Raw genomic sequence first — 13,712 nt, 5'->3', positions numbered from 1 at the left:
GCATTTAAGAATAGTGGCTCACACCTATAATCCCAGCACTTTGGCAAACCAAGGCAGGAGGATCACTTGAGCCCAGGAGTTCAAGACCAGCCTGGGAAAGATGACGAGATGTTATATTTAAAAAAACAAATAAACAACAACAAAAAACACACAAAATTCCCCACAAAAAGCCCCAAATTAGTTAGGCATGGTAGCATGTGCTTGTAGTTCCAGCTACTCAGGAGGCTGACCAACCTGGGAAAGATGATGAGATGTCATATTGAAAAACAAATAAACAACAACAAAAAACACACAAAATTCCCCACAAAAAGCCCCAAATTAGTTAGGCATGGTGGCATGTGCTTGTAGTTCCAGCTACTCAGGAGGCTGAGGGGGGAGGAGCTCTCAAGCCCAGGAGCTTGAAGATGCAGTGAACTATGATCATGTCACTACACTCCAGCCTGGGTGAGAGAATGAGACCCAGTTTCTAAATAAAAAAATAAAAACAGTATCACTTCCATAGCATTTTGTTTATACAACAGGGGAAACAGCCTACCAAATTCTCCAAGAGAAGGGAAGGAAGAAGTGAGAATATTCACACATTTTTTTTTTAAATGATCTGTTTTTGATTCATATAAAGTTAAAAGTATTTTGGTTGTTTTAAATAACTATAGCTTTTAAATGTGATGGTGGAAAATAGTAATAGCGCCCTTGGAATCTTTTTATTGAATGCTTTCTTCTTCTTTTTTTGTTTATTTAATCAAGAAACATTTAGTGTCACTAAAAAATGTGTTATTAAATTTGACATGAAATGTAAGCTAACTTGCACAATTTTTTTTTTATATTCTTTTAAAATTGTTTATTTTACTTTAAGTTCTGGGATACATGTGCAGAACATGCAGGTTTGTTTCAAAAGTATACATGAACTTTTACAATTTTTTGATGTCACATAAGCACTATAAATCTGGCAGCAGATGGGAGTATTGAAAATATATTTCATTCATTAGAAAATATATTTATTTATAGGAACATTAGGGTAGCATAATTAGATTTCCTGCAATTCAAATGTGCAATTTGCCTTTTTCTATTAAGATCTACAATCTATGTGTCATAACATGGAAAACGTAGTTACCTTGGGAGTATGGTGAATATTATCAGGGATCTATACGTCTCTGTCTAGACAATGTTCTTTTCTTGTTGTTCTATACCTTGTCTTACTCATCTTGATTTTTCTCCTTTCTCTTTACCTTATGCATAGTGTATTTCTCCCTGTTATCACCATTACTATTCTGTGTCTAAATATAACTACATAATTGTTTTTGAAGTGGGTAATGGGATGTTGAAATATTTGTAGCTTAGGAAAGAAAGGCTGGACCATCCTGCCCACCATTACCCTTACTATGGTGGAGGCAGGTTCCAAATATGAGTAGTTCTACAATTCGTCTCACTGACAATCTCACAGGATAAAGAATACAGAGAAATGCCTTGTGCACAGTGACCTTCCACATACTTCATGGTGGGGGGTGTAAATGAGCAGGTGAGGTTCTTGAAGGCCTTTTAAAAGTTAATAATAAGGCTATAAATATAACCCAGCAATTCTGACTTCAAGTTCTGTGGTATTTTAGTAGCACTACCTTAAAATGATTTCTATTTATGTACAAGGGATGTTTCTTGCCATACTGAACCAAAGTAGATGATGTTAAGATTCATTTGATTTTAAAAAGTATGAACATAAATTGATTGGAATCTTACTTGTAGACATTTCTCTAGGGTTAATGAATAATTTTCCTAACTCTGCTGTTTAAATTCACACATCTCTCACAACTTATGTTCAAAATTTACTTCAAGTTTATCAAGGTGATTTTTAATGCCATATCCAAATCTGTTCAACTGGTACTAGGAGCAATTATGTCCTTTTTAAAGAATTTCTCTGTCTTTACATTCAACATTACAAAAGAATTAACTTTTAGACTAAAAGTGGAATTCTGAAGAATGGATATTATGTCAATTAGATCTATTATAATTGGCGATAATCTGCTTATTCTCTGCCTCAGTAGCATTAGCATTTGCAGGAAGAGAAAGGTTATATAGGCCGTTTCTGTTCTTGTATTTTACTTTAATATGCTGAGATGCACATTTTTTTTCTATAAAACTAATGTCAAAGGTGGTCATGAAAACTTAAGCATTAAAAGTCAAAGTCTACTTTTTGATAGCAAAGAGAAGAAAATGCATCTCACATTAAATATTAATCAAATTTAACTACGTGGAGACACTCTGTAATGATTTTGTGAAAGTTAGTCCTTGATCAAAGTTTTAATGGACATATTCCTACTTCTATATCATTTCTGAGATTATAAATTATATCTACCTTTATTAGAAACAGGAACATCCTTAGCGAAAGCAGTATTTGAAAAATATTTATACAACACAGAAAGGTGAACAAAAGAAAAAGCTAGCTTTGTATTTTTAGGCTTTGCCAAATAAAGAATATAGAACTGATTACATTTGAGGTAAATTTAAGCATTGTATGGGTTGAAAATACTTTAAAGGCATAGTGTCAGCCCTACTGTTATGGAAGAACTCAACAATAAGGCTAAACAAAAAGAAAGCCTCAAGGTAGACTCATTCTGTTAGATACTGTTAGACTCATTCACACACTCATAACTCACATATTCATTCATTGATTAAAAAATATGTGTCAATCACTTACTGTTTGCAAAGACATTTGCCATTCTGGGAGATAAAATGATATGCAAAATAGAGGCTTTCTGAACACTCAAGGAGCTCTCTCATTCCTATGGTGATGGGTGATATTAAACGAGTAATTAGAGACTTGTTTAATTGCAAATGTAATAACTGTTGCAAAGTTAAAAGTTGTGTATTGTGAGAGTATATCAGAGCTGAAAGAGCTAATGAATTCAGGGAAGATTTGAGACTCAAAGGATTAACAAGAATTAGAGACTAAAGGGAATGAATAAACCATGGTCAGAAAGCTTTTGACAAAGTTAGTTCAATATTACACATAGTTTCTGAAGTGAGTTAACTTTTTACAGTTCTAATGACCTCAAAAACAGAGAGCTATTATGACTGAGATTATTAGTTTCTTACTCAGTATTCATTTGCTCTTTCTTTCTTGCTAACAGAACTCAATTTTATTTAGAATAACAATGTGTCCAGGTAAAGCAACTACTTTTTCAGGGTTCCCTTGCAGCTTGAGGGTGGTTATTTGGCACACTTTTAACCAATGCAAAGAAAGCAGAAGTTACTAGCTTAGGCTTTCAGAAAAGACTTCAGAAAAGACTTTTATAGTTGTTAAACAATTTTTGCTTTTTACCCTTTCTCTGCTTTATTTTTGAAATAAAAACATTATGACAGGACCTACAGTCAATATCTTGAGAGAATATAAGGATGAGGGTCACAACCTAAATACGATGCAGCAAAAGACATGAAAGTACCTAAATACTGGATGATATTATGGAGCTTGTATATCCATAGATTCCTACTGTCAAGTTTCACTAATTTGAGAGAATAATAGAAAAATTACTCCATAAATTTGAAGGGTAAATTGAATCTTATCTGAGGAAATTTTGTCTTCCTTCTCATCAGACAGTTTTATCTACTTCTTACCCTTATATAAACAAAGTAGTAAATGTTCAAATATATATAGTATATTTGTTCAGTGTGTTATTTATGTTTATGTATTTATGCAAATAATGAATAATAAAAGAATTCAGAAGAGTAAGATATCACTTCTAGCTAGGGTTCTTGAGAATGCTTAATGAAAGAGATTCTACTTGAACTGGCTTTTACAGTTGTAAATTTGCCTTCAAATTGAAAAGAGGCTTTGGATGCCAAGGAGAGTTTCCTGAATTTTTTTCCCATAGGCACTGGGGAGCCAGTGGGGGTTTTTAGCAGGTTTATGTCATTTTTAGTACAATAATTTATTGGCTACTAGCATGCAAATAGTTGTGGACTAAAAGAACTAAAGCTAAAATAGGCAGGTAGTCCAACTGCCAAGTAATAAGTATTTTGGAGCCCATGCCAGGATCTTTGTGGTAGTGAAGGACAGAAAAGTCTAAGGTGAGAGAGGTTACAATAGATATAACCTTGGTCATTTTTAGATATGCGAGAGAAAGGTGAACAAAAGTAAAAGCCAGCTTTGTATTTTTAGGCTTGGCGAAACATAGAATTTTTTTGTAAGTCAGTGAGGAAAGAAACATCGTTTGGTAGCTGGAGGTAAGGGAAGATAATAAGTTTTATTTTAAGGCTATCTGAGGATAATGAAGTGCAAATGTCCAGAACACAACTGAAACTTTGTGATTCAAATGTGACTAGCATAATGTTATGTTGCAGGAACTAGGTTAAGTCCGTTGTGTTATTGCCTATGTGATTTTGACTATCAGTACTTTTTGTTATTTTTTACTGAGCTTTGAAGTATCATGTTTTCCAGGCAATTCTAATTCCTTTCATAAAACAACATTGGCCTAAATGGTCTTTTCCAGTGTGCCAGGAGAGGATGGAAATAAAGTTAGTGTCTTAATTTAATTTAATGTAACTTAATTTAGGAGAGCTAAGTAATTAAACATGAGGCTAAAGTACATAAGAAAGTGGCAGTCCTTTATTGCAAATATGCACACACTCTCGGGCGAGGTTCTCTGGTCCTCAGGTGTAGGGGGGCCAGAGAAGTCACACGGGCGCTCTCCGGTGAGGTTCCCCAGTCCACGAATGCGGGGGCCCAAGAAGTCACGCCAGCTCCTGCCGGAGGCGGACTTTTATGCATTGGTACTGGAAGAGGGAGGGCAGTGGGCAGGATAAGGGCGTGATAGGGGTGTCTCCATAGGCGTGGCCGGTAAGTTTCAATCTCTTCGGATTGACGTCACCTGGCGCATGCTCGGTTGATCTGCATCTTCTCGGGGCGGGCTACATTTTCCCGCACGCGGGTAAGTTGGTGATGAAGAACCCAGAAACAACAGGTACTGCTCCATCTTGTTCACCTTCCTTCATTTTGTCCTTTCTCCCTCACCCAAACAGTCAGTATTTTCAATTTTTACCTATTGCTTACAATTAATACTATAATTTTATATCTATATTAAAATATTTTTTCCTATCAAAATAACACGTTCCTTTCTAAGTCATGTATTTTACGAGGCATATATTTACAATGATGAATATTAGAGATGCTTAAAATGGCAAGGATGACATTAGTAGTTATAATTTGCAACATGTAAAACAAAGATAATTTGATTATCATCTGAAATGCCTTTCTTCTTTATAGAACCAAATTAAAGCAATTTGGATAAGCAGATTGGCAAATTGCTTAAACAAAGTTTTCTGAATATTTAGGCAAACATAACTATATTTATAGCCTATAAAGTTTTTTACCATATATATTTGACTAAAGATTTTGCTTGAAAGTTTTGATTGAAAGTTTGAAGTCTTCTTAAGTCACTTCAATGATAATGACAAGCTTCATTGTAAAAGAAGTTATATGTGACTTAAAATTATGTATTTAGGAATGTGAAATAAAATTTTAGACTAGAATATACTTAACTATGAAATAGCAGCTAGAACAAGTTATAAGATATACATGCACAGAAATGGAAGAACATTTATTTCGTAACTTGAAAGAGGAAGTAGTTCTGGTTTAATTACTGAGAATTTTAACTCTAGTGTATTGTATGAATTTATTTCATATACCTCTTGCTATTAGACCTACTGCATATTGTTGCAGGCTTTTCTTTCTAGTAAGTTTGTCTCCTAAGCAAAGACTGATATTTCACTCTGCCTTCGTGGTCCTGTGCCCTCCATGGTGCCTTTTTTTTTTTTTTTTTTGAGACAGAATTTCACACTGCTGCCAAGCTGGAGTGCAGTGGCACAATCTCGGCTCACTGCAACCTCCGCCTCCTGGGTTCAAGTGATTCTCCTGCCTCAGCCTCCTGAGTAGCTGGGACTACAGGCACGTGCCACCATACCTGGCTAATTTTTGTATTTTTAGTAGAGATGGGGTTTCACCATGTTGATCAGGCTGGTCTCGAACTCCTGACCTTGTGATCCACCCGCGTCGGCCTCCCAAAGGGCTGGGATTACAGGTGTGAGCCACGGCGCCCGATTGCCTTCCTGGTTTTTTGATTGAGAGTCTGAAGTTCCCTTTCCCTTCTTTCCTGCATATTCAACCCTTCAGTGTTTTCAACTTTAGCTTTGTATACCATTTAGATTCAAAATATGACAACTATCTTGAGGAATAAACTTGTATTTGTTGTCAGTCATAGCTCTAGTGTGATGTTGTCTCCTAGGCATCACTAGATTACTAGAGATTTTACTCTGTCTTTCCAGTCCAGACCTCTATGCTTTTGCCTGCTTCAGTATTCAGTAAATATTTCATAGTAAAGAATCAGTGATGATGAGTTCAGGCTCCTCTGAGTTTAGGCTGAGGTTCAGGTTCAGAAGTTCAGGCTCCCTTCTCTCAGCCTGTATTCTCTCATAGTCATGCTATACCATGTGACTTTCAAACGCTCCACAAATTCCTTTTTCTCTTTGAATAATCTGTGACAATATCAGTCTTTAGCCCTTGCCCAGACTTAGTAAATGCCCACAGGAAAGGAACACAGCTTGTAATCTCAATTTACATAGGAAAGTCTCTTCTACTTTTTGGAATTGAGCACAAAAATTCTCCTATTATTACCTATCTCTGATATCTTTCAAACAATAATTTAAAAATTTTACTATTTCTGAAATTTAATGCCAAGGTTTATCAAAACTTAACTGTTTATCAGTAATGGTTTATCAAAACTTACTCATTGGTGGAAATCTGGGAGTAGCTATTTTGATTCTAGATAAAATATGTTAAAACAAAAAGCAATTTAGAAGTAAACGGTCATGGTCGGTCAATATTTTTAAAATGTTTAATTAACCAGAATAATATGATAATTTAAGGTTGTATGCACGGTTCCACATATATGCAAAGCAAATACTGACATAAATAACTTTAAGAAGAAAGAAACAAATTCCAATGTAAAGATAAACCTATATATTTAGATAAATCTATTCCAAAGAGATTGAATAGAATAAACCACCTTATAATGTTACTTAATAAGAAAAAATGAGAAATGGCTTAAATGACAAATTTCAGAAATGAAAAGGACATCTCTACAGATTCTGAAGCAAAAAGCAAACAGTTTGCATTATTAACAAATTTGAAATTTGAAAACTTAGGTGAAATGGACAACACATCTCATTAAAGAAAAAAAAAAATCCAGAGTTGCTATCTTATCTTAAAATGTCTACTTTTCAACCAAAACTTATTAGATATGTAAATATCAGCTATTAAAATTTTTTTCAAAAAATTAATGGAACTTATGATTAAATAATTAAAGAAAAACATGCTAGCAGTGAGCCAATAGAGAATTTCAATAGATAATAGAAGCAAGCAAAGAAACAAACAAAAGAACGAAAATAATTCTAAAGTTGTAAAGTACAAAAACATAAACAGAAAATTTACTAACTGAGCTCAGGAGATTTGAGAGGGCAGAAGACATAATTAATGAACTGAAAGATAGATCAATAGAAATCACTGAATATGAGAAACAGAGAACAAGATTGAACAGTATAAGTAGTTTGAGACCTGTGGGTCAATGTCAAGTATTTCAGCATATAGATAATAAAAGTCCCAGAAGGAGAGGTGAAAAAGAAAGGAGCAGAAAAATATTTGAAGACATAATTGCTGAAATCTCTCCAAATGTAATAAAAAAACATTAATCTATGAATCCAGGAAGTTAAGTGAACTCCAAGTAGAATATATTTAAGGAGAACTCACACTTACACACATTATAGTCAAACTAGTGAAAGAGAACAAAGGTAACATCTTGAAAGCAACAAGAAAAAGGAAACTTATGTAGTGGAAACAATATCACTAATTGTAGACTTCTCATCAGAATCAGTGGAGGTCAGAAATTAGTGAAGTGACATGCAAAAGGCTGAGAGTAAAAAATTGCAAGCAAAAATTCTATATTTAGTAAAACTATTATTCAAGGTGAATATGAAGTAAAAATATTTCCAGATCTTTTACCACAGCGTGGTAAAGGAAAACTTTATTCTGAGGCTAAAACTTAAGGTCAATCTTTATTTGCAATGTGCTACAACATGGGAGACAATTTAGGGATTGAATGCTCCATTCCTTTCTGTGGCTGAGGGGTTTACTTGTTGATGTTTTGTAACCAAGGTTTTTGAAGATCAAAGCCTACATGCAGTTTCACATGTCTGAGATCAGAGAGTATATGTAATTTCATATGTCAAAATAGCAGGGAACATTCGGTGAAATTGGAAAAATTCTGAATGTGTATGAAATTAGGTGGTTTCATATCTCCTGAAACCTCTTGATTCTGGAAAAACTGAATTTGTATGAAATCAGGAGGTTTCAGGAGGTTTCAAACCTCCTGATTTCATACATATTCAGAATTTTTCCAATTTCATTCAGTTGGAAATGCTGAATCCTTTTCATACAAATTCTGAATTTGTATGAAATCAGACCAAGAAATGTTAATCTTTTGGTCTATGGGGTTACAGGTCAGTTAGGCTTGAGTTTTAAGTGAGTTGTTGCATGGGTATTGAGCATGTAGAATTTTATAGGGACTTTGACTTGACAGAAATGAATAAATTCAGAAGGTGTATGAGATGGTTTTGCCAAAATACAAACAGGCTGACCCACCTTCCTTTGAAGTAGTTGAAACCAGTGATTTTTTTTTACACTTCCTGGAACGTTGTCTTTATGTGATTCTCAACAACTTAACTACTTTTGATTTGTTTGTAGCTTAAAATACTAGAGACTTCCCTTTTAATATCCCATTAGCATCTCTCTTCAGGCAAGGGAGATATTACTGAGGAGTTCACGTAGTCCTATACCTAATAAAGATAATAATGCCAATGGCAGTGATGATAGCAATGAAAGCCAACACTGGTACTCCTTATGTATCAGAAAACATTTTAAGAATTATATGCACATTAATTATACACATTTTATGCTTCTTTATGTTATTTTAGGGTAGGGCTTTTGTTTTCCAGATGAGGACGTCAGGACACTAAGCCTAGGACAAGGATTCATGTTCTAGCTAAAAAATGAGGCCAGGAAGATGAGAGCCAGACGTTTTTAGCTTTTGTGTTGGGACCCAGATTCTCTGCTGTGTAATGTGGAGTTTCCCAAATGCAGGAACAGGATTTAAATATTGGCATGAGAAAAAAGTATGCACTAAGCCAAAAAGAAAAAAAAAAACCATGAGAAATGTCTATTATATCCATTCTTCATATCCCTTCTTTATTTTCTGTGATGTATAAAGAATCACCAACAAATTTGATGATCTCATCTACAAATACTATTTCCCCAATATGATATTCAACTGATTTAAGGTACTATACAGTATATAGGTATTGTTTAAATTATTGTTACTAGACAGAATTTCAGATTTGTCCTATTAATCATCAGCTTAGGATATTTACTTGAAATGTTAATCTCTTGGTCAAATAAAATGAGAATTTAAGATGAGTAGAAAGAGGAAGGAACATCAGTAAAGTACACAAGCAGGGAATAGATTTCAGAGAAGAATAAATATGCATAGGTAGAGGTTGTTATGAACAAGGGTAATATACATTGGATTAGTAGGAGAGGCAGTGAATCTACTGAATTTAAGGAACTAATTTGACAAATTTTTCCAGGTGTGAACAAACTATTGTTGAAGAATACTGATCACTGATGCAGTTTCTTGTCTTTGCTTCAAGTTATTGAAAAAATAGTTTCTGTATGGCAGTAGCCAAACTTATCAATTATATCCAGTCTAGGCACTGGAAGAAGAAATAGATGTTGACACCAGGTAGGGTGTTATGGGAAGTGGGAACAATAATGGCTTCTGATAAGAAACCTAAAGTGATAGTAGGCACAATCAAGATCTTTGCAAAGCTTTCCTGTTTACACTGGGCATATTGTATGCACAGGATCTCTTTGTGTTTTTATAATCTCTTCCAGTTTCTTTTCACATACTATAGAGGCAGTCCCAAAAGATACACAAATCATCTATGGAAATATTGCCTCTATTGCTTATTTTCCGCCTACCCTTACTGTATATACTCTTGATGAAGGCAAAAAGAAAATGGTTTCCAGCATCTCTTAGATGACTTACCTATCATGACATTTCATGTTTAACATGGGACTCAAACCAGAAGTGGGAGTTTCATGTAAGAATCCCCTACCCTAGTCATGATCTTACCATATTTTGTGATTCTTTGGAAGTGGAAGATAATGTTAGCATATGCTTGATGGTGATAATATGGATGTAAGGAAAAAGAAAAAATATGTTTTCTAAAATATGGCTCCTAGAGGGACTTCAAAAGTATGCTTTCTCAGTATCCAATTTTGTTTGACTTATTTGAAACTTTAAAATACTTCCCTGTTAGCTCAAACCCTGACTGTTCAGCCTTTTTTTTTTTTTTGCATTGAAATTAACTTTTCTAGAATAGTAAGATTCACTTAACCCTTTTATAGAAACAGGTACCAAGCTAAGTACATTACTCATTTTAACTCATTTAATCCTCAGAATAATATTATGAAATAAGTACGATCGTTTTTCTCACTTTACATATGCAAAAACTCAGGATCACAGAGGGTAAGTGGCTTACTTGAGGTCACATAGCTAGTAAGCAGCAGATATTTGGAACCTAGGAAATCTAGTGCCAGAGTCCACATGCTCGCCGTAACACTTTCCTGCCTACTGGGAAATCATTAACACTTAAAAAGTTTTGGTCTTTATACGTAATCTAGGTGAACAGATTTCAAAGGAATATGCTATAATTTGAGGAAAATTAGTTTTAAAAAATTTTCACTGAGATAATTAGCTAATTGTTTAAGGTATTACTTGTCCAACAAATATATGGCACTTATATTTCTTTTAGTTTAGTATTATTTTTATATTTATTAATATCCATGTGGGTTCATGTTGATTAAAAATGTTACTATGACTGCAGTTCATATAAAGAACCATAAATAATGAAAGAGGAAGCCTTCTAACTTAATTGTAATTATTAAAAATGAAATAAGCAGTCTCATTTTGTAGAATAAAGTATGTTCACTTAGAACAGTAAAGCAGGAATAGTTCTGCTGCTTAGGAAAACAGGTAATCATTGTTCTCCATCTTGTAAGCAATTTGATTTTCATGATTAAATTGAATATATTTGATTTATATCATGAAAGCTATTTTTTAAAGAAAATGATCCTAAAGCTCATACTTGTGTTTACTTTACTTTAATTTTGGCAAGTAAATTTACATTTTTGTTAGGCGGGCATAGATTTAAGAATTCTTTTTTAAGTTTGTAGTTTTAATGTTTAATTAATAAAAGTTTTAGGATTTTTCTACTCATTGCTTACTGTAACCATCCATCTGATATCTTCTTGGATATTTTCAATATAAGATATATTTATGCTCATCTATGAAAATTTTTTTCAGGTTACTCCAGCGCCAGGCAGCTATGATGTTCACAAATCATATGAGATGTCCCAAGTTAAGCATAAATATATGCCACCTCGTAGTTTAGTGGCTAAAAGAAAACATGCCTCTTTTCTTAGTGCAACTCCTCGGTGCCTAGAAAAAATGACTGATGGGCCAGGTAAGTCTAGACAGTCCTTATAAAGCTACCAGGAAAAAAAATTCTGAGGTTTCCATATTAAAATAGCTAGAATTATTGATAGGTTCGTGGAGACTGAAAAGTTAAGCAAAATAATTTATAACAAACCATTTTTCTCATCCGTGCTTTAACAAAATAACATTGACTTAATCAACATTATTTGAGGACCTGCTGTGTTGTACATCGTTTTGCTTAAAGTCGCAGTTTCCGAGAACCCATCCATGATGTTATGTGAGGACTTACTGTAATTGTAAACACACATTTGCATTTACTGTGCCTCTCTTAAGTGTATAGGACAAAAACCAAAAAGAGAAAATACTTATTCAGTGGAAGATTTAAGTTATTTTTTCAAATGTAAGAAGACTTTGGGGGAGGGTGGGTTATGTCTCTTAATTTTACCAAAGACAATTTTACCACTTTTACTAAAGCTAATAAAGTCATCCAGCATTCTATTAGGGAAAAAAACCAGAACTCATAACATGCTATAGTTGTTAGAGGAGAAAGGCACTTTACCCTCATTTGGAAAATCAGTCATATAGAAGTTATACATCAAGCCAGTTGTACAGAATTATTTTTATTCTTTTTCCAAATATAAAGAAAGCAACTATATAAAAAGATAAACATTTATTTGAGCATTTACAATTCCAAAAATAATTTTAATTTTTAAAATTTGGATAGTCTTAGCTATCAGTAACAGCATTCTTGTTCTAAAAATGAATGCAGTAACTTTTGCTGAAAATGAAGATAAGTCAGTTATTATGCTATTTTACACAGGAAAACTAGATAGAGAACAGGAACAATCATTTTCAACAGTAATTTACAAGTGTATTACCACTAAGTAACCAAACTGTTGTAATGAATTTTTATGAGAATATGGAGAAAAAAAATGAAACAGAATGAAGACACTCTTTTTTCCAAAGTTTTTAATGAAAAACTAAAACAGGAGAATATAACTTATCCAGCAAATAATACTTGGACAGCCTGAGATCCAGAGGCTTGCTTTGTTTCTCACTGCCTTTTAAAAATCAGGCATATTGCCAGCCTATAGATCCATTTTAAGTTGAAATTTCGCCTTTTATTTTCTTTTTCTTCTCTTGAGTTGTTACACCATTGTTGATTTTGTGAGGTTTTAGCTTTGCTGTGAAGTAGGATTCAAACTCCTGTAGTATGTCCCTGACTACACTCAAATGTGGTTACCCAGGGAAATAAGTTCTTTGAAATTTCAGCACCATCACCAGCATCAAGCATAATCAATTAAATAAGAAATAATATTAATCTCAGGGTCTCATGAAGTAGATTATGTTGAGTATCATATTTCCTGATATTTTTTGTCTGTCTTCCTTTACTCTCCTTTGCATAAAAATTCTTACACATGGAATGCAACGTAAGAGTTTCAGTTAAGTGCCAGGATTGAAAGACTTTTCATTGCCTCATTATTTAGCATAGAGCAAGCAAATTAGCTAATTCTTTCATTAGTTTCTATTTTTCACAATTGAGATATTTGCCACCTACGTACCTCATGAGAATACAAAAGATTAATGAGAACTATATTTCAAAGTCATTTTCAGAACCTTTGAAGCTCCTTTGAAGTATAAGATCTTATCATAATATGAAACATGTTTCTTCTTAACGTTAAGCCAACACTAGCTTCTAACAGAATTTGAGAGGCAAGGGAATATCTTCATTTGGAAGACAGTTATTATTTAGAAGTCAAAGACATAGTGACTGTCAAAGTCACTGTACGACTGCAGAGTAGACAGCTTGTGAAATGAAAAGAGCTTATCACGTTGGTTAATACCAGTAATTCATGAAGTTTGCTGTCCTGCATCTTAAAGTGGCCCATACTTCAAAGGGATAGTAACAGAAACCCCACATGCCTCTATAATCAACACATTAGAAAAAGCCATGTGGACCTCTGAAGCTATTATCTGATACCATGATATATGAAATTTTATATCCTCTGACATGTAGATATTGTAGTAATTATGAAATTATTCTTTTAAATTTAATCTGCTACCTTAAGGTATACCATCTAAACTATTGCTCTAACATAGATTTAGTAGGTGCCC

At 33.7% G+C, this 13,712-nt stretch overlaps 1 protein-coding gene across 1 annotated transcript in view; it reads left to right on the top strand.

Moving 5' to 3' along the window:
* The window catches only part of STPG2 (sperm tail PG-rich repeat containing 2), a 683,119-nt gene that overhangs the window by 290,532 nt on the left and 378,875 nt on the right, over window positions 1-13,712 (top strand). Inside the window, exon 11 of the mRNA XM_033214857.1 lies at window positions 11,466-11,625. Within this exon, the coding sequence (XP_033070748.1) occupies window positions 11,466-11,625 (160 nt within the window). The remainder of the gene's footprint in view (window positions 1-11,465; window positions 11,626-13,712) is intronic.

The sequence above is a fragment of the Trachypithecus francoisi genome, unplaced genomic scaffold (genome assembly GCF_009764315.1).
Source record: "Trachypithecus francoisi isolate TF-2019V2 unplaced genomic scaffold, Tfra_2.0 Lachesis_group1, whole genome shotgun sequence".
NCBI lineage: Eukaryota > Metazoa > Chordata > Mammalia > Primates > Cercopithecidae > Trachypithecus > Trachypithecus francoisi.
The sequence above is the reverse complement of the archived record's forward strand: the minus strand, read 5'-3'. Positions and strand labels throughout refer to the sequence as shown.